Source organism: Ischnura elegans, chromosome 1, assembly GCF_921293095.1.
Source record: "Ischnura elegans chromosome 1, ioIscEleg1.1, whole genome shotgun sequence".
NCBI lineage: Eukaryota > Metazoa > Arthropoda > Insecta > Odonata > Coenagrionidae > Ischnura > Ischnura elegans.
In genome coordinates this window covers 10,570,181-10,592,218 of record NC_060246.1, presented here as the reverse complement: position 1 = coordinate 10,592,218, position 22,038 = coordinate 10,570,181, and the positions used below count along the sequence as shown (strand labels likewise).

The 22,038-nt window shown below is 36.8% G+C and overlaps 3 protein-coding genes across 3 annotated transcripts in view; 2 read left to right on the top strand and 1 right to left on the bottom strand.

Moving 5' to 3' along the window:
- Nucleotides 1-6,412, top strand: part of LOC124155506 (homeobox protein PKNOX2-like) — a 30,838-nt gene extending 24,426 nt beyond the window's left edge. The window contains exons 2-3 of the mRNA XM_046529382.1: nt 1,060-1,388; nt 4,369-6,412. Coding sequence (XP_046385338.1) covers nt 1,060-1,388; nt 4,369-4,992 — 953 coding nt within the window. The 3' untranslated portion in view covers nt 4,993-6,412. The remainder of the gene's footprint in view (nt 1-1,059; nt 1,389-4,368) is intronic.
- A 1,062-nt stretch (nt 6,413-7,474) lies between these two features.
- On the bottom strand, nt 7,475-8,471 carry LOC124155501. The gene is made up of 2 exons (XM_046529370.1): nt 8,095-8,471; nt 7,475-8,002 (listed from the first exon to the last, which is right to left on the bottom strand). Exons 1-2 carry the CDS (start codon nt 8,263-8,265, stop codon nt 7,622-7,624), a joined length of 552 nt encoding a protein of 183 aa, XP_046385326.1. The 5' UTR covers nt 8,266-8,471; the 3' UTR covers nt 7,475-7,621.
- Nucleotides 8,472-8,530: 59 nt separating this feature from the next.
- LOC124154297 (leukotriene A-4 hydrolase-like) overlaps nt 8,531-22,038 on the top strand; it is a 57,008-nt gene continuing 43,500 nt past the window's right edge. Inside the window, exons 1-4 of the mRNA XM_046527930.1 lie at nt 8,531-8,711; nt 11,401-11,524; nt 12,275-12,429; nt 19,805-20,071. Of these exons, the coding sequence (XP_046383886.1) occupies nt 8,688-8,711; nt 11,401-11,524; nt 12,275-12,429; nt 19,805-20,071 (570 nt within the window). The 5' untranslated portion in view covers nt 8,531-8,687. The remainder of the gene's footprint in view (nt 8,712-11,400; nt 11,525-12,274; nt 12,430-19,804; nt 20,072-22,038) is intronic.

Genomic DNA, 22,038 nt, shown 5'->3' with positions numbered 1-22,038 from the left:
ATTGCCCCAAATCTCACTTAATTTTAAATTTGGTGATCTTAACCACGTTTACAGAGATTGTGATGGCTTTAATTTGATACATTTGATTTTTACATGTCAGCAAAGGTTTTTTTTTTTTAGTATTTCAAAACTGTCATTTGTGAACATTTTTAGAAGAAGTTTTCTAATAAGAATCATTTTGATCACATTTTTAAAAACTATAGTTGCACGTTCTAATTTTGCAACCAGCTTTAATTATTTGGTTTAGTTTCTACAGGGGCACAAAACGGCAGTTTCGAATTATTTGACTGGTGGGAAGAATTTTTGTGTGCCTCATTTTCTAAAATGTGTACTCATATTTTAGAAAATACTTGAAATGGGTGTTAAATGTTTTTCTTAACTAAGGTTGAAAGTAACAGAAGGGAAAAATTCTCAAAATCTGGCCCCCCAAAATTGGTTGAGTGGTTGACATGGAGTGACCCTGTTATTAATTAATGTATTGGGGAAGTGTATCTTTAGGTGCTTTTCTTTTGCCTTCAAAACATTGCCTGAACCTTAATAGTAAGTACAAATTTTGTTGAATGAATGATTTAACTGTAGACAACAATGTTGGGCTTTACAACTCTGTCATTGCCATTATCACTTTTATTTTTGTCCAGTCATCTTCATTTTATATTCAAGCGTATTTTAATATATTGATGAGGCATTATCAAAAAATTTATCATTTCTCCTCCTGTTCTCGGTAAAAATTCTAGAGTTGCTTTTTTGTAGCATTAAATTAAAAGTAACCGGCAGTTTTCCACTGACACTTAACTGTAATACTGTAACTACTGGTAATACTGTAACTTGTGAGAAAGTAAATTGGAATTAGAAGTAATGATTGGAAAATTTCCAGTAACTTTTCATTTAACAGTATGCTATTTTTGTGGAAAAAAGCACTCACAACCCCAATGTGGGCTAATTCCATTCACTTTCTGCTAGAACCCTTGGGTTTTATTTTTTTAGATACATTGCTAATTGTTTTCTAGTGTCTCCGGAGATGTATCCCCTGAAATAATTTGAGTGTATTGATCTTTGCAGTGTCTGTGCCAAGTAGCAGAGTGATTGCATCGTCTGGAAGTGACTCCTCGTCAGACAATGAAGTGACGGTTGGCCACCACCGCAGGAGTGTTGGTCTTTCAATTGTGAACAGTGATGTGCGAGCCCCTCATAGAGGCGGACGCTCGTCCTACTACTCTTCGTCCAGTGGCGGTGGCATGGAGTGCTCGTCAAGAAAGCGTCGCGGCAACCTCCCAAAACAGTCCGTCAAGATTTTGAAGAGGTGGCTTTTTGAGCACCGATACTATGCATATCCTAATGACGATGAAAAGACCACTCTATCCAGGGAAGCCAACTTGACAGTTCTTCAAGTAAGCTGTTCCCTGAATACTATTTCACACCTAATGACAACTATGCGGAATGAAGTTTTCAATGTGAATTAGCATTAATTATTATTCTTGTTAGAATTAATTTGGTTTTTATTTTCGAGTGTAAGAAGAGATTACTAGGGCTTCTATGATTTCATACATATCGTCATGAAATCAATTGCCTCATACTCTTGAAATGTTTATTTTTCAATGATAATTTAACGAAAGTTACTGTTGTGGCTTTTGGAAAAAAAGCTTTTGAGTTTTTAAATGATTAGGAATTACTTGCATGAATCGATTTACGTAATTTATAAATATTGTGATTTTCTGGTTTTCATGAAATTTTGGAGTCCATAAGTTGTGAATCCATTTTATTATGCATTCACTAATTTATAAAAATATCAAGGAAAATACTGACTCACATTCAATCTCCATGAATGTGAGTCAGTATTTTCCAGGACCATGTACTATGTCCCAACACCTAGTACCATGAGCTTCGGTATAATTGTCATGGGAATTAAAGAACCTGGATAGCGTAGTGGTCTGCTCATTGGCCCAGAAAGCCAAAGGTCCGTGGTTCGATTCCCGGTCCAGGGGAATTTTTTCTCATGGCAATTCCATGTATATTTCACCGCCGTTCACGCAGCAAGGTTAGAAATATTACTCTATCGTTTTAAATAGAATCCTTTGGAAAATAAAAGTAAATCATGTAAATACTCTGCCGTCAACTATTACCCAGTTCTGACATTAGGTATGATTTTTTTTTACTTATCTCTCTCATCAGGAGGTGTATTCATGATATCGTGCATTGTTACCACTAAAAACATGTGACCAACTTAGACCTTATTTCAGTAATTCATAAAATTGTAGTGATTAAAAAAAAATGGTATATGGACAATATGGATTTGTGTAGTGCATTATTAAGAAGTCAGCGTACTTTTGAACCACTGGGAATAAAACTTGTCTGAAGTAGTTAGTAATTGTGAAGTAAGTTTGCTTCAGAAAGTGCTTCTTTCTATTTGCAGTATTGCTGATTTAATCTAGGAAACTGGAGATCCTCAATGGTGAAACGTAATATACTATCTCATTTTTGCTTCCAAAATTGAGAAATTTAGTCTTCTTTTCTCAGATAAAAAATCGTCAGCAGCCCAAAAAATTTCTGCACCCCCTGGCTGTTTCTCAAACTTGCAATGTGGTCTTTTAAAATTATGACCAATGGGAAGGGTTGGTTCATCCTGCCATGTTTAGTCATACAGTTGAGATAGCCTGATATTTTTGAAAATACAGGGGTGAAGAGAAGCTCTTGTTATTGATAAATGAAGCAAGACTTGAATAAACTGCTTGAAGTTCATAGGTGTTTGTATCAAAACTTAATTATGATGAAATGAATGCAGAAGATTTGATTCATTCATATTTTTACAATAGGTTAATATTTTACAACATATTTCTGATAAGTTTGCTTTGGCTGCGTTCATCATCTAGTTTTCGATATCTAAATGGAGATTTCCCACCTTCTTCTTAATACCTATAGTGTGGATGTGCTAAGTTGTGTTTCACACCAAAGGCTATACAGGCAGTCCGCAACTTTCGCACACAATGTGCTCCAGAAAACATGTACGAAAGTCGAACCATTGAGTTCCATTCTAATCTAGGAGTTATGTTCCAAGAGAGCAAAATATAGGTACATACTAAATCATTTTTTTCATGGATTTTATTTTTATCAACTAACGTTTTATAAGAAATTAATAAAATTCCTCACATTATGAAAATAGGCAGAGAATGTAAATAAAAGTTTTTTAAAAATTCCATTGGGTACCGAGTGAAATTTCACCTTGGTGTTTAAGTTGACATTCCACTTATAATGACTGCTATAAATAAAAATACACATCAAGAAGCAAGACAAAATACAATCGTTGATCCCTCACTCTTTATACCTTAAAATTTTTGCATCAAAATTCTCCAGCTGATGACATCTCCTGTTTACATATCCTTAGCATAAGCACATATATATTGCATGCCTTTCAAAAGAGACAATAGACATAAAGATTTCGGATGATATTTTGTACAAAATCAGTGCTGAAGGTGAAAATGTCGTACATGAATTAAATAGAACTCAAACGGAAAAACATGATTAAAAAGAAGCACTTTTATTTATTTATTTTATTGAAAGCTGTTTGATGGCAACCTTTTTGAAAAATCTCTCCAATGAAGGCTGAACTATAGCTTTCTTATTCTTTTTGATCAAGGAGCCTGTAGTAGGCAGTCTCTTTCTCAAAAAATCTCCTTGATTAAAGTCAACACTGCCCTTGGTTGTATAATGCTGGCCTCGGTGGTGACAGGGTAACGTAAAACCGAAGGTCGTGGGTTCAATTCCCGCTCTGGTAAGTTATCCTTATCCATGGCATTGATGTTTGTGCACATTTGGCTGTTAATAGTTATCAAAAATCCTGAAGTAAAGGCTCAATTGTGCTGTTTTCAGAGGTTTGGAAATAAATAAATGAAATATGTTCATATTCTCCACATAACTGCCATATGAAACAGTTGAATGTTGGGCTGCACAATAAACATCAGGGGAATTTAAAAGAACTACTTACTGATAACTGTTTGAAAGTTTGGATTATGCGTATTTTCATTTTGGAACATACGAAAGTGTGAATTTTACGAAAGTCAAGGACTGCCTGTTCTCTTCTTTGTTAATAGCAGAAGTGAAATGGCAATTGTGAGTCATAAAGTTTTGATTAGCAATCTATTGTTGTATTTAATCAATAAAAATACTGGAATCATTGTAATTATATATTAAGCTAAAGATCCCTCCATGTTATCCATGAGTTTTTAATCATTTATTTTGCTATTGCTCATTAATTCTAGATTAAAAGGCAAAAATACTCATAGAAGTCTCTACATATTCTCTCTACAAATCCCACTAACAAAACGTCATTGAAGAAATAGAATTAACATTTTGCTTGTTGCATGTTATTCACAGGTCTGCAATTGGTTTATCAATGCAAGACGCAGAATCCTTCCTGAAATGATTCGACGGGAGGGGCATGACCCTTTGCATTACACAATTACCAGACGAGGGAAGAAGCTACAACCTCTGCAGCGCACATCCCACCTCCTCAGCACCACAGGGCCTCATGACAACGTGGTTGGCTCGAGCATGGGGGGAGGGGGAGGCTATTGGGGCAGGGGCAGTGGGGGCGGAGGGCGCTCGCAGAGGGGAGGCAGCAGCTACGACGACGAAGAGGACGACGAGGATGACGTCGCAGAGTCCGAGAGCAGTGTGGATGGGGAGGAGGAAGAGGAGGGTGGGGCACAGGATGAGGAGGGAGCAGCGACGGCGTGGCAGAGGCGCAGGAGGCACCACAGTGAGAGCGTGGCGGGGGAGGAAGAGGATGAGGTTGTGGGGGGGAGGGGAGGGGGTGTCGAGGTGGAGGCAATGGCAGCTGAGGCTGAAGAGGTTGTTGGTTGTGGCGCAGCAGAGGATGACTTCAAGTGCCTTTACCTCCTGGTGGAGGCGGCCGTGAGGCAGCGGGAAGCCGAGATGAGTGGTGGGGCGTGTGGCATGTCCACGTCTGGGCTGCCGGCGCCACCCTCTGTGGTTTAGGAAAGTGTGAGATGGGAGGGTACCGTTGTGCCTGTGTGGTTGGGGAGAGTGGATGTTGTTTGCCTGGCAACCCTCTCCTGCTTCCTCTCTCCACTCCTCCTTCCCAATCACTTTATAGTGCCTTACCGTCTTGCTGGCTGAGGGGAGCTGCCATTTGGCCCAATTAGTCATCTCTTTTAGATTGGTCGTTTATTTCATAGTTGTTTTTTGTTGAAAGTCAATAGTTAAGATTTTAATGAAATTATGTAAATAAATAATTAATAGTATATTTTGAACCAGAGCAACAACATATTTTTGAAGTTGCCATTGTTATTGTTGACAAGATTGAATTTGACCCTTGAATGCTGTTATTAGGCTTGAAAAAGGGATTAAAATAGAAAGAGGTCTGAGAGGCCTATTTTTATCTTTCTTACTCACTTAAGTACAAATGATATGGCATGATTGAATGCTAAAAGAGGGATGGGGGACGTGGAAGTGTTGGAGGACCCTTGCTGTCCATCATACTCCATTGGTACCCTTGCTAGTGTGCTGCTGGGAATGAATAGTGATGGTTAAAAGCCAATAGGTGGCTGGGAATCTTTCTCCTGCCACCATTTTATTATATGGTGACAAGCAGTTGCATCGAATGTTGCCCAAGTATTTGCCTTTGCTGTTTTTGCACCTAATGCAATTCACTGCCAGTCTCTTGCAATGAAGAGGATGTGATCGTTGTCATGAATATGAGTTGATCAAGGGCTCAGTAGGGGAAAGATTCAGCCACTGTTTTGTTTCAAGGACAGACATGTTACTGAAAAAGGCATATCACTGTTTTCAAATGTTATTTCAATGTGCTAGATTTCTGGGGTGCCAAATATTCAGTTTGGGGAGATATTTCATATTAAATCTCCTCTGGGTTTTATCTTGGAAGGTCAAAAGGAAAATGCAATAAATTCTACTGATGCAAGAATTGACAAATTCTCTTGACCTTCAGTTACTCCTGTCAGTTTTATTGAAGCATTTTAAATTTTTATTGCCAGACTTGGTTTTAATGAAAGTTGTATGCGTGCTAAATGTCTTGCATGTGCAACTGAGCCATTTTTATCCCCGAGGGGGTGTGAACGTGCAATATGATATCCACTTGGCACATCTATTGAATTTTAAGCTATGTTGACATTAGATGAATTTTACCAATTAAGGACCAATAGCTGAGAAGAATTTTATTGTAAATGGCCTACTAGGCTTTAGCACAATATTTTAGTGCCATAAATTAAATGGACTCCTTGCCACCTGTCAATGTTTTGTAAAACTGAGACATCTGTGAATTGTCTGAAAGATGGTGAAAGAGGATTGCTGAAAACTCTAGTAACCTCTTAAATGATGTAATAGAAGTGTCCTTATACACCTTGGGGTGGATTTAGTTATTAAATATTTGTTGAGAAAAGGTTGTCTTATCATTTTGATTTGACTGTTTGCCAAAGTCAAAGATTACACTAGTGAAGGTTATCTATAAAGAGTTGGGCATTATCTGCATTAACCTTTCCAAGTCCTCGCCTTAGCATGTGTGCTGAACTCCCCTCTGTATGGAGCATTTTTGCAGGACATCCATGAAGAAGGGTCCTGCAGGCATTCACATATGCCTAGTTTTTACCTTTTTTGATACCTCTCGGCAGGGGGACTACATTATTTCAGACTGCAGGGTAAGTTGAGGTCCTGCCTTTCTGGGGTTAAAACCCTACCAGCAGCATTGATTTGCAGTCAACTTATGACTTGTTTATATACACATATCTATCGCTACATGGATAATTGTTACTTGCACTTAAATTACAAACTCAATTGAATTCCTCGGCATTGTTAAATTTTAAATAATGTTCTACCAACAGTTTTAATGCATCAATAATTTCCACGTTGATGTTTATACTGAAAGTGGGATATCAGTTAAAAAATTTTGATAGAATTTTGTTTACAAATTTTAAATGCTGCTCAAAAGACAATGAATTAAATTCTTTTATTTTTTGAGACAGGAGCAAATATTTAGTTCTAAAAATTCCTTTGACCGGTCCCTTATCGCAATTGAAGATAAGGGGTCCAGGTACTTGCTCCCAGATTTTGAGGGTAAGGCCTGACCTCTGCTACTTTGGGTCCTGAAACTAACACAATTAGTGGTACCTGTGACCACTATATAAGGGTCGGGGCTAGGAGCCAGATATATGTATGGTATTCGTTCCTTTGGACAGGAAAATCTTGGAGAGATAACTTGCATTCTTCTCACTGGTCAAGAAACACGTATATTTCCAGTGTTAGCAGCTTAAGGGTTAATGCGAACATAATATCCAAAGGGAATTTAAATTCACACGATATTATGCATAACAAGTTGAGCCTTGTAATCTAAAAGAAAAGGTCAGTGAGAAATGCATATTGAAATAATTACTTAATATTAGATTTTTGCAAGAAATGACATTTAAAAAGCCACAATATAATGTTGCGGGTAAAACTCAACTAGATGTCATTGTAGAATATCTTTTATTAATGGAGACATAATTATTTATCACCAGAAATCCATGACAGCAGCTTACCCCCTGCTATATTAATGCAACTATCTGCTTGAAGCAGTGCATACGGGTTCCCTCCATGGAGTCTCCCTTATTATGCACTACCATTGAATTTGTTCACTTGATCCTCCTAGTTTACTCATATAAACGCATACACCGGGAATGCTCTCAGTGACGATGAAATGTTCAGAATATTCATCTACACTGCATGAATTCTCGATGATCGATACTTTCTCCGTTGTTGAAGTTAGTAAGGGTGTTAGAGGCGGTGGGTCTTCAACCAACGATTGATTTATAACCGTCGTAGATTCCAATTTGTCAGCATTGTTTCTCTTTCTCCTCTTAACCGGCGGTGAAATCTGAGAGTCTCCTTTTGCTAGAGGCTCACAGCCCACGAACTTGTGCGGCACAACGTCCTCTTTCAGGCATAAACGGGAACCGACGGTCTTGTAGTACATCCAGTTCTTCGCATCAGATTCCAGCTGTGGGAATAAAAATAACAGTACAGTTGTACCTAATCGGTAAATGCAAATGGCTGAAGAGCGGTTCCACTTATTGACAATAGCCTGCTTACATTAAAATGGTCCTCGCAGCAGACCTTGTGTGCACAAGAGACGTAAGGTCTTCCAATGGCTTCATACCATTGCTGGCGTCGATGCTTGTCCTTGGGCACTGTCACAAAAATTTTTTTCGGTAGAGTATCACTGGTATTTTTGCAATTCGGAACGAAGCAACTTTGCCACATGATTAAATACGACGCAACGAATCGGAAATATTCTTATGTTCAAGCCGCATTCTGCTCCAAGGTTTCTTTGGATAAGATACAAACTTTACACCAAAGAAAACAAACGATTAGTAAAATACAAAGCGGTACCTTACTTAACGAGGAACACAAAAATTATCTAATCATTTTCACATGTACGACAGCGGTAGCAATTCTATATTTTTGATTGAAGCGCTTTCCGTAAAGCTGTTGTCGTGCCCAACAAGAAACAAATAAACAAGGAAATGCAAACCTGTGTGCGTGCGTGCGAAACAAGTCTTGAAAGAAGTAGTCTTTTCGTATATTTATCATTGCATTGCCGGCGAATGTACTGTGATTGCTTCAGTTCTGGATTTTTGTGGTGAAGGATTCAGATTAGCCATTTAACCATCTTGGAATCAAAGATGACCTCTTTTCAAAGAGTTCAGGTAATTTTTATATTTAAATTTTTAGCAAGTACGTAGGTCAGCTGCATGAATTAATTTATTATCTATAAAACGTTGAAAGCGGAGTTACTTTTTGTGATAATTTTTTGGCTGTCCGTGCTTCTTTCCTTTTGTCGAAGGACTTGGAAAACATGGTGACGGTATAGTTTTATCGAATCTCCTATTTTCGTCGGATCTTCACCAAAATTAGTATACATAACTTATTTCACATTTTAAGCAATTACAAAAAACAGTCACCTAAATAGCTTATAATTAATATATGATAGAATCCAGATTATAATTTCAAATATGTATAAAAGTCACTTAAAGTTTGTTCAAATATATTTGAAATTGAGCTCTCTCTCAAGTCTAAAGTATTCAGGGCCGTTAATCAAATAATTTCAAAACCTCTCTAAGGTTTCTATATGTCAAATTAGTGACTTTCCTTCAAAAAATCATTTGTTCTGAGAGGAATAACTGCGATACATTTTTCTTACTTTAATCTGCAATACCAAGCCTTCCTCCCATGCATGGTGGCTGCCTAGCAAACCCATCTGGGCACACTAGAAAAATCCTCCTCTCTATGAATGATATCAAAATGTCAAATTAAGGCACTAAATTGGTGAGCATTTGATTTTGAGGATAAGCAGTAATTCATTCTAAATTATTGATTACAAATAGGATTTATTTGGTACTTCTCAAAGATACTTCAGAAAATTCCTTTCTTTCCTCTACAGAAGAATGAATGAATGCACATAGCGTGATGCTTTTGACTATAATTCAGTAGTAAACAGTGGCCACAAACAGAAAAAAATAATATATTAGCAACAACTGTATTTTGCATAGAAAATTCTTCAAAAATATTATCAGGTGCCACAACCATTTGTTTAGGTCATTGCAGCTGTCCTCGTATGGGTAGGTGAGCCATTGAAGGGTCAGGGAAGTTGTTCAAAAGTGAGTTTTACAGTCATGCCTTAAATGTCAACTATGAATCTAACATTTGGGTCCAAAGTGAAAAAAAAAAAACCTTTGTGACTTAGGACTTATGTAGAGGAAGTATAACAAATAAGCATTTTGGCAATGTGATTGCACGGGCAACTGAGACTGAGCCCTCTCCTACCATCGTCTACAATTGGAAAATGTTTTCTATGCTACGAGTAGCATAAGAATATTTTAAACCTCTCTTTGCAGAGCTCTTTTTTGGGGTGTAGTTACCCTGGTATTTTCGTCCCTCACATTTGGGACCCAACTCAACCCGCCCCTTACTCCGGACCCTCAACTAGACCCTCTAACCCTATCATAGCACGAATTCACAATCAACTTATTTCGTTACCAGTGTTTTTTTTTCAATCAAATATTTTGTATTTGATATTCAATAATTTACTTTTCTAAAAGAAATACTGACATTTTTTAAGCATTGTGGAATTGGTTAATAACAACATAGTTAGTGAATACAAGGTGATGAGGCTATAAGCCCGGAAGTTCATTATTTTTAACGCTAAAATTTCGTTTAAAAATTGCTTATGCACAGAACAAATCAAAGAATTCATTTCAAAGTATAAATATTCTAGTATGCAACAAAATGTATCATTGAACAAACTATTGACAAGATAACCACTTCCCAGCGGATTCCTGCGGTGAGGATGTTCATAAATGAGTGGGAGGGTAATTGCCGAGGAGTGGCCCTAAGGACTCGCTACGCTGGGTCTCAGGCCGGGCCTGAATGCATCTGACAATGGCTACCTCAGCGGTCACTTCCCTTCCCTCGTGTCAGCCTAAGTCGACGTTCGATCGTTTGCGTTGAAACACCCCTGACTGCAATGCCCGACTTCAGGTCTTCTGCGCATGGAAATGCCCATCGGCTCCACCCGACGTTTGGTGCGAAAGGGTTAAACTGTTTTTAGCAATATTATCAAGGGTGGGCGTCCTGGCTTGCAACAGGTTAAAAATCTAACATAGACGAGATGTTGACATGCTATTGGTGATCATTTTCAAATTTCAATCAAATTTTCAACGACTCCTTAAAGCAATGCTGCATTTGGTCACCACCCCAAACCTTAAATTTTCTCTTTACAATCCTTGGTACAGATGCAGATGTATGAGACACAAAAGTGGGTACATTTGGCTTCAAGGGTCTAACCAAAAGGTGCCGCAAAAGGTTGTATGATTAGGTTCATTCGTTCAGTCATTAGGCTTAGGATAAAAAATGGCCTCGGGGGTCCAAAAGAGGATCTGGATGACAGTGAACACGAGTGTTTCACTGGAGGGTTGATACATTTTGGAAGTAGAAAATCCAACGAACCAAGTCTTATTCTTGCTACTCATTATAACCACTTTGAGCAGAACTAACAATTCCCATTTGGAGCAAAAATATTTTTTAATTTGGTAAACCGAATGAGTATTCCATAGTTTTGCATGTAATATTGTAATTGCAAAAATTCTCCAGTGTCTTCAAGTTACAGATCGGTACTAACTTTGAAACAAGGTGAAGTATTGGACCATCCAACCAAAATCCAAAAAGTGAAAAAGGGAAAGGAAGTGGGCCACCTTCCCTGAATGTGTAAAATTCACTTGCCTGTGGGTCAGTGTGGGGTTATCTCTACCCTAACCTATCCAACCCAACCCTAAGGTTGAAACCCTGAGTTATCCTGAAACTTTTTGTTGATTGTTATTCAAGTATTTATATTTCCAGCAATGGATGACCTTTGCAAGGACATGGCACCTGTTTGATGCGAAGTGGCAGAACCCATTTGAGTCTGCACTCGTTGTGAGACAACGCCTGTGTGGTCTGCATAAGCCCATATATCACCCAATGAGTGAGTTAACTAGTTTCTCCATTAATAATGTGCATTAGGGTACTTTGCGTAAACTTGTTATAACTTAGCCTTATGATCCCTTCCATATTTTATATATGTATCGCATATTTGCCATTGATCTGTTTCTTTTTTCTCCTATTTATGAGAAAATTTGTTGCTCTCTTCCCGTCTTGTTGGGTAAATGTATCTTTATATATCCCCGCAAAATGTAGTTTGTAACTATAGAGAAAATTCCTGTGATAGTCACCCCTAATGGCACTAGCTCAGTTTACAGCTAATGCTTATTATTGTGAGGTTTAAATTACAATTTAATCTGCAATGGATTGTTTTTTTTTTCTTTTTAAAAAAGCTTTTTTTAACAAAGGAGGTGATGATTAATGTTTTGGAAAATTATAAGGCCCTTAAGGGAAATCTTGTCCCAGTGTTTTGTTTGTGGTCAAATGTTTAGACCTTTTAACAAATAAATATTTTATTTCAAATTGCATAGTTTCCATTTATTAAAATTGTATTTGAAAGAACAGAGGAGTGTTTTATAGTCCAAAGAATGTTAAAATTATGGTATGTTCCAATTAAAAAGGTAATGATTTAAGTTGAGGTGTGTTTTTGAATCCAAAGAAATTTATGATGTTCTTTAGTCTAAGAATGTTATTTTACTCAAGTAGTATTAGATTTATTGCAATAACAATGACTGCAAGTGTTTTTCTGCTCTGCCAACCAATCCATCAATTTTTTTAAATGCTGTTTTTCTAGATGATTGTGGTGATCATGTGGTGGTCATTAACTGTCGAGAGATTGCCTTACCTGGAGATGAGTGGAGGAGAAGGGTCTACTTCCATCACACAGGATATCCAGGGGGCGCTTCATGGACTCCAGCGTGGGAACTCCACGAAAAGAAACCAACAATGGTTTGTAATTTGAAATTCTTTGCGTAGTTCTACTTCCTCTTATTGTAATGTAACTTTTTGAAGGGTCATGTTATTGTCTTGTATTTCTTAGTTCAACCAAGAAAATTAGCTTTCCACTGTCATTGACTTATGTTTTCCAGTAATTGGTGCTTGTTTGATCCTTTCACTAATTTAAATTACTGGTCCAAATTAGTTCACTATTTTGTTTGCAAATTTTTTCTCGATCGTAAATTAAGACCGTGTTTAAGATATTTTTAGGGAGAGAACTTAGTAAGGATCCGATTCGAGTCAGTGCATGGACACATTGATGAATGCCAGGAGGGAGAAGAATTGTGACGGAAATTCAAAAAGGCTACATGCACGACTGTTGTTGTAAAAAGTCAAAATACCCAAGTTTGAAGTGATGCATCTCAGTTCAAATGTATGTATGTATATACTATCGGTTGCCCTGAAATGAGGTGGCAATGATAGGAAATTTGTTTATGCTTTTCTTTAATATCGTAATAAATTTATGCTTACATAAACAATTTAATTAAAAAATGTATGGAATGTATGAAAAATTTATGGTTTTTGATACTTGAAAAATGGTACCACCAATTCAATCGCTATTTTCTCAATAACTTCCCCATCTATTGACATGATGTTTCATTCAGTGAAGGAAGTACTCTTATAAAAATATACCCCAGAGAATAACTGTATAGTAACTGAATTAGCACTAAAATTGCTCCTAAAGAATATTCTACTAATTTCCTAATTTAAGACTTAAATTTAAAGCACTGCCTTTCATACATAGTTGTTGAAATTTTCTTGCAAAATTTCAAAAATTTATTAATTTGCTTTGTGATAACTTGTATTTGTGAAAAAAGTTAATACAGAGACAAATTTCTGGTGACACTGAAGAAACATGAAAATGACTTTCCTTTCATTTTCACTTCATTCCTGTACTATCGATTTGGTAGTTGCTACGATGCAATGCTTCAAACTCATGCATCTTGACTGTCTGCAAGGAATTTTTTTTTCTGTATCAATCCATATTTCTGTAAGAAATTTTGCCTCAAGCTTTTGAAAAATAGAGTACAAAAAAATTGTAATATATTTTTTTCATCGAGGAACCATGTATGTATTTGATGCATTTGTTCTGAGGCATTTTGTTGGCATTTCGTAAAAATGCCATTTTATAAGATATGGTTGTTGGCCCTATGCTCAACACACAATCTGAATGGAAGGCCACACCAATATGTACTTAGGTCAGCAGGTCCATCGGACCTAGCCGAGAGGACTGCCGTAGCAGATCCACCGACCATTCCCCTATCCACCTCCTAGGAGACGCTAAAGTGGGACAGAGCATGGATGATGGTATAGCGTTAATAGCCTTAAAAGGTTACCTGGAAACATTAGCACAAGTATTCTTAGAAAAATCACTAAAAGTAGGATTACAGGTAAATGAACTATGTAATCAGATGCAAATTGGAAGATTGGCGGAGCCCAATAATTCAATGCTGGATGGTATGGTATATAGCTTCACAATGGATGAACAATTTTAGTATTCGGGAGTTACCATTAACCATCAAAATAAAGCAAAGGAAGAGTTACAAATGAGGTTAAATGCAGCCCATAGATGTTACGGGAGCCTATAAAAATTAAGCATAAAGAGTAAACCCCTTTCAAGAAATACAAAAATTAGAATATATACAGTCATAAAACAGCCAGTTCTCTTGTAAGGGGCTGAGGTATAGACTCCAATGAAACGGACCCAGAAGAAGTTAATGGAAATTGAAAATAAAATATTGAGAATGATATATGGGCCAACTTTTGAAGAAGGGGTATGGAGAATGCTTAAAAAAACTCAGCTTAATGAGCCTGTATAGGCTACCATGTATTGTGGATTTGATAAGAAGTAGGAGAATTGGATGGCTTGATCTTTGAAAGAAGAAGGAGGAGGATGCAATGATAGGAAGAATGTGGAGAGGTCAACCAGAAGGAAGGTGTCCACGGGGAATGCCAAGACCAAGATTGAATGGCCAAGGGGTTGAAGAAGACATGAGAAGACGTGGGGGAGAGGTTGACATGGCAGAAGTCAGGAGACAACTTTTTTTCAGGCAAAAAATCAACTGGGATTTAGTAGTCACAGGAATTGATAATTGATTGACCATATATTTTTTTGGAGCGGTGTCAGTTATGATAAGTATTGGCACTAAATCTCAATGTGCAAGTTGTATGCCCATCTTTAATTGACTAGACGATATTATACATTGCACCTTGAAAATCGTTGTATGTGGTAGGTGATTGGTAACACATGGGTCATTCCATGTCAACTCAACCAATTTTTGGGTGGTCCCACGCTCACTGTCTCAGATTTTGATAATTTTTTCCCTGTTATTAGTTTCAACCTTAGTTAAGAAAAATCCAAATTATTAAAGACCCACTGCAAGTATTTTCCAAGATATGAGTGTTTGAAGTCAATGAGGCACACACAAAAATTCTGCGCGCCAGTCAAATTATTCAAAACTACAATATTTGTGCCCCTGTAAAACCTAAACCAAACGAGTGAAGCTAGTAAAACTTTTAGAGGCTATAAACATGCTGCTATAGTTTTCAAAAATGTTATCAAAACGATTTTCACTTGAAAAGTGTTTTTTCTAAAAATGTTCAAAAATTGCACTTTTGACAAATTTCGACGAAAAAGTGACATTTTCAAATACTTGTAATAATCACATATATCACATGAAAGCCATAAAAATCTCTGTAAGCATGGTAAAGACTACCAACTTTAATATACAGTGAGGTTTTGGGCAACTTTGGATTTATTTGTTAATAAATCTTATGAAAATCATCATTCCGCTAATGTTTTTTGTTGAAAAATGCCACTTTTTCAACTTCCAATAACAAAAAAGGGACACCAATTAGGTGACTGAGTTTTTTAATGCAACTTGCACTATACTCCCTCTTTCAGGAAAATAAAACCTGAAGTTGCTCCCATGATGGATAGTGCTTCTATGATTTATTTTAATGATGGTTGTAAAATGGCGGGCTACAGCACTTATGTTTCAGGGCTTCCCCAAAAAGGGGAGTTGTATTTGAGTATCAAAGTTCCTGTAAACCCCTATCATTCTTTAAATTTAGCAGACAATCTATTTTTAAGTTACAAATAGTATTAAATGGAAACATTTTAGCAAATATTTGTATTTAGGCAAAAACTGGTTGAATATGTACCTATTTGAAGGATAAGTACATACCTCTGACCTCTAAGCCTGATGGTAAGCATCCTCAACTGTTTGAATAACATAGCCAATGTACCATCTGTTTTTATATACCGTGGTGACAAGTTCCAGGGTTTTTAATAATGTTCTTGGCACATGATTTTGCTTTTCTATTTTGTAAATCAACTTTTTTCGGCACTCTGAACTTGGGCAGAGAAAGTCCACTGAATTGTTACTCATTTTCACTGATTGAAATATTTTAGTGATGAGGTCTTGTCCCTTTAAGTTTTTAAAATTTTGGTTTCCAAATCTCTAGGTCATCACTGGAATATGATGTTTTTATGCCTTCAACATTTTTATCAACTCAACTATCAAATCACGCAATGATAAAATGTTTTGTCCACTGGGTTGTTGTAAACAGGCTCTTGTAGGTAAACATTTTACTGTTCCCCCAATTCATTACATACTCTTTTTCCACGACTTGCGGCAAAAAATGCCATTCTGCTGACAAATCAAAGCCTGATTAATGCAAGCATATATTTTTTTATATTTTTGAATTTTTATGCTGGCTTGCAGTTCTGTCACTAAAATATTTACATTTTGTAATGCCAAAAAATATCTCCTTAATGAATGTAATTACTTATCTGATTAAGGCATCCCCTATGAAAAAATTTTATAAACCTGTTTCAAAATTTTATACATTCTTATACATTGCCATGGCTCATTCATATGGGATATACTGCTACTGCATCGTGATCCAAGCAGTCACTGATGATGCAAAAGGTCATGTAGGACACATTTTCATTAACTTTATGATAGATAACAAGTGTATGATCTGTTGCCTAACGGTTGTCCCAGAAAAATCCCTGAACGGCATCTTGTACAATGAAAGAGAAATTCTCACCAAAGCCAAGTAAAATTATGACCTTATCGATATTCAATTCTTCTAAAAAATTTGGTCTGAGATACAGCAGTAAAATGATTAATTTTAAGGTCATTCACCATATAGGCAAGCCGGTCTATATAATCATGTAGATTTACTTGTACGTTCTCAGTTACTGTACGATCTGTATGTGTCCTCGGAAAATTAGTAAGAGTTAAATCATCTGATAACTACTTAGCTAAATGGTTGCATAGCAATGCACGCAGCTGCTTTTTACCTGGGCACTGCTCACACCTGTGCACCATACACTGATTGTTACCAATGTCACAAACTAGGCACTTCATTGCATCTTTGTATTCCATTTTAACTGAAGGAAGTACATCTAGCATAAGCGTAACATTCTGGTGTTCCATACAAACACATACTGAATGGGTACCTCTTGCTTCAAATGTCACACACCATTTGGGATATATTTGACAAACCTACTTTTAATTGGGGGATTTGCTGCCTAAAAATAATGTACAACTCTGAAAGGTTACACAAAAGAAATCCTTTTTGAATATGCACTATCTGGCCTTCAATAACAACAGTCGCAATGCCTTTTTTTCCAGCACAAATGCTGCTAAAATAATCACCTTCATAAAATTTAATTTCACCTATTTTGATATTATCAGCTAGCTGTTTTCCTTTTTTCCAGGTCACATCTGGAAATATGTATTCCTTTCCTTTTCCTCAGATCTCGAGCTTGCTTTTCTTTCAAGACTTGTATTAACATGCTTCAATGTATCTTCATGCTTGATACAATGAGGTGGGCAGAATGAATCTTCAACCTGAATGTCCTCAAAACTTGAAACCAAAGCTAAACATCAATGGTATAACTTTTGACCAGGTTTCACAGATTTTCCGCAGTGCATTTCAATTTTTCTTGCTGTCTGCATACTAATTTCCCATGAGCTTTTTCTGAGTGGTCTAGAATGTGCCCCAAATGGAATGAAGCATTATTTTAAGAATGCATATTTTTCCAAATAGGTATACACGCTTGTGGAGGAGACAAACCTAAAAATCTGGTGAGACAGTTCCTGTAGAGGAGATATGAAGAAACCCCCTTCTCCATACTAAGTTACCTTTCAATTCCAATCGAAGATCATTTATGTAGCACAGTCCTTGTTCTTGAGTTTAAGTGGTCAAGTGATATTTGTCTTCGAAAAGTTTTCAAGTAAAGCTGATATCAAATCCCTCCATTACATATAACATTAAAATTCAAACTAAAAAGTTTCACAATCTCCAGGGATGTCCAAATTCATAAAATTAGTAGTCGACACACCAGAACTCTAATCTTCAATGTCAAAGACTCATAGTCTAAATGACGTCTACTCTGTGTTATGAGCTAAAGCATAGAAACATGAAACTTGGGATTCCAATGAAAGTAACTAACATATTGAAAGTGCTCAAACTCAAAAGCAGACTTGAACTACAAGTGTCTAAACGTCCCCACTTCCCATATATTTTCGTCATACACCTGGATATTATGTCGCTGCTGTGTGTGAAAACAGATGGTACATTGGCTGTGTTGTTCAAACAGTTGAGGATGGTGAAATTCTTGTGAATTTCATGACTCCAGATGGTAAGGCTAGGTCAAACATTTTGCCAAAACATTTGGATTAGTGCTGGATAATGTTGACTGATGTGTTAATGTATGTACCAGAGCGTAAGACCATCACAGGAAGGCAGTATACCTTGCCAGATTCCACAGACACTGCAATTGAGAAGGCCTGGGATGCTTACCATAAGGCTTAGAGGTCAGAGGTATGTACTTATCCTTCAAATAGGTACATATTCAACCAGTTTTTGCCTAAATACAAATATTTGCTAAAATGTTTCCATTTAATACTATTTGTAACTTAAAAATAGATTGTCTGCTAAATTTAAAGAATGATAGGGGTTTACAGGAACTTTGATACTCAAATACAACTCCCCTTTTTGGGGAAGCCCTGAAACATAAGTGCTGTAGCCCGCCATTTTACAACCATCATTAAAATAAATCATAGAAGCACTATCCATCATGGGAGCAACTTCAGGTTTTATTTTCCTGAAAGAGGGAGTATAGTGCAAGTTGCATTAAAAAACTCAGTCACCTAATTGGTGTCCCTTTTTTGTTATTGGAAGTTGAAAAAGTGGCATTTTTCAACAAAAAACATTAGCGGAATGATGATTTTCATAAGATTTATTAACAAATAAATCCAAAGTTGCCCAAAACCTCACTGTATATTAAAGTTGGTAGTCTTTACCATGCTTACAGAGATTTTTATGGCTTTCATGTGATATATGTGATTATTACAAGTATTTGAAAATGTCACTTTTTCGTCGAAATTTGTCAAAAGTGCAATTTTTGAACATTTTTAGAAAAAACACTTTTCAAGTGAAAATCGTTTTGATAACATTTTTGAAAACTATAGCAGCATGTTTATAGCCTCTAAAAGTTTTACTAGCTTCACTCGTTTGGTTTAGGTTTTACAGGGGCACAAATATTGTAGTTTTGAATAATTTGACTGGCGCGCAGAATTTTTGTGTGTGCCTCATTGACTTCAAACACTCATATCTTGGAAAATACTTGCAGTGGGTCTTTAATAATTTGGATTTTTCTTAACTAAGGTTGAAACTAATAACAGGGAAAAAATTATCAAAATCTGAGACAGTGAGCGTGGGACCACCCAAAAATTGGTTGAGTTGACATGGAATGACCCACATATGTATTCGCCTTTCTCTTTATTTTTTATGTGAACATCGCCATGAAAGTGCTTTTTTCAGTAGAAGCCTTAAAAGTCATAGCAAACAATGGTTTAGATATTATTTGAAGGGATGGTGAAGAAATGGGATAATTCATTTAAGGCTTGTTTATTTCCACTGATTTTCTGTTATCTTTGATGATAAGGAAAGTACTTGAAAGTGACCTCTTGCGGTTGGAACATGTTGTACCAAGAAAATAAATCCGTGGAAGAAAACAAAGTCGTTTTGTCATTTGTGTTTAAAACTTATTTACTTATGAATTATATGCTCAACTTGACTAAAACATTAAGCTGCTCACTTATCCCTGTATTTCCTGTATCATATTGAATGAAATGAGATGAGGTTGAAGGATCCCAAATTGTCCTCAATAATCAGCATGCCGCTCGTTCATCACATCAACAAGATTTGTTGGATGCATGTTGGGAAGAGATTTTCATTATGCTGGGATTCCTGGAAAGTGTTTGCTTTGTAATAGAACACCAAACTTTCTTCCTCCTCTTCTTAGGTTATGTGTAAAGCTGTTTATTATAGCATGCGAGGTAACCTCAAGCGTCGCTACAATATGTGCCGCCTACATCTGTTTGCTGACGAGGCACCTGAAGACATAATGTCCAAAGTCACTTCGCAGATCAGACCAATAAGGCCTGTCCCTCAACGTTTGGATCATTATCCAGAAGACTATGTCACTACTTTCCCCAAGCTCTTAGATTGGCCAAAGGACTATGTTTTTCCTACTTTGAAGGAGAAGCCAACAGCGAAGGATACCAAGAAGTAGAAGGTATGCATTAATCTTTTTTTATCATTCTGTTCGATAATTCTCTGTTGAACACTAATTGTTGATTATCTCCATTATAATTGTGCTCAGAATTCATTCCTCTCAGTATAATTCCAGTACTTTGTTTTGGCTCTCTAGCGATTCATTTGTAAAATGGAGGAAATTGATGCCTGGAAAATTGTTTGGAATGTAAAACAGACTGAATGCAAGAAAAGTAAATTGTACTGTTTTATTTTGTATGTTTTACTAAATGTCGTGGAACTGTGCGCATTGAGGAATTGGGATAGAAATGGCCTTCAGCAGTGCAGCATGTGTGCATGGAGGAGAATGGAGAAAGTGAATGGATAGGAGGAATTTATGATTAAATGTCAGATATTGTAGCAAAGAAGGGGAAATATTGGAATAGGTAAGGGGATATTAAAATCCTCGGCAAAGGGAAATATTATGTTAGGTGCAAAAGGGTTGGAGAATGTGTGGGCTTTTGGAAGAAATGTAGAGAAGGATAGCATGTTCAAACATTTGCTAAGAACCATCAAAGAAACATAAAAATCAATTGATCATTTTCAGCTGCATAGAATTCCTGTCTGAATGCTGTCTTTGCCGAGTCATTATCGGTGGTCCACTTGGATCGGTGGTGGGGCTACAGTGCTCGACTCTCAAGGACAGAGGACCCGCATTCCAGACTCACTGGTGGAAAGTTTTTCTTCATCTCTTCGCAATTTTTTTGCTATTACAATAGTTGGCAGTGCTCAAATCTTTGAATTCTTTGTCCTCAAAAACTTGTTCTTTATGTGGAAAGTTTTGCCACGCGCTTGTGATCAGGGGCGCAGCCAGGAATTAAGACTGGGGGGGGGGTTTAGATGCAACCAACACCAGGGTGTGTAGGGGTATGGAATACCCACCAGGATAAGCGATAGGTGCGAGATTAATAAATTGCAGAATTTTAAGTTAAACAGTTCAAAATGGTGAGTTTTACGGCTTTCTGAGAGATATTTTATTAATCCTTACACTATTCTATTAGTAATATCAATCCAATTAAGTAAAATGGATTAAATTTAAATATTTCTCTGAGCTCTGGGGGGGGGGGGGGGTTTAACCCCCAAACCCCCCCCCCCCCTCCTCGCTGCGCCACTGCTTGTGATGTTCAACATTTTCTTATTTCAATCAATTAATCATTCATTTCTTCACACGGAGGCAGCTACTGAATCATTTTATGTTTATCCATATTATAGTTGGACATGTTTATGCCATTACTCTGCAGTTGATTCAATAATTAGATTGCATTATGATTTATAAATATTCTTTCCTAGTGTGCTGCTTCAATTTTTGCTTCTTTTGATTTGATTTAATAGTAAAAATATTCAGCTCTGCTCTTGAGGAGGAAAGGAGAGGCATAAACGGAGCACTTAAAATTTTGCCTGATAGAAGCAATAATTGATGGAAGAAGCAAAGTTTATGGCTTTTTTTAACATTGACACTCTTCTGAAGCCTCCTATAACAAATGGCACAAGTTACTCTCTGAAAAGTTGCTGGACCCCTAAAACTCTTGAGGAAGAAACCTTTATGTCCTTAGATTACCATCATTGTTGAAATGGAAAATGTAATGATGTAACAAAATAAGGAATTTAACTGTTAAGTAATCAGCATAAATACTTCTTGTTATGATTCCAAGGTAACATAAATCGATGGCACCTTTGTATGAAAAAATGAGAAAATATCAAATGCTATCAGGGGCGCAGCTAGGAATTAAGGCTAGGGTGGGGGGGTTTCAGGCACAACTAATACTGGGGTGTCTGGGGGCATGGCATGACTGCCAGGGTGAGCGGGATGTGCAAGGGCACTCCGCCAGAAAAAATTAAGATAAATGGTTAAAAATGGTGAGTGTTACGGCCTTCTGAGGGATATTTTATTAATACTGACACTATTCTATAAGTAATATTAATCCAAATAAATTAAATAGATTA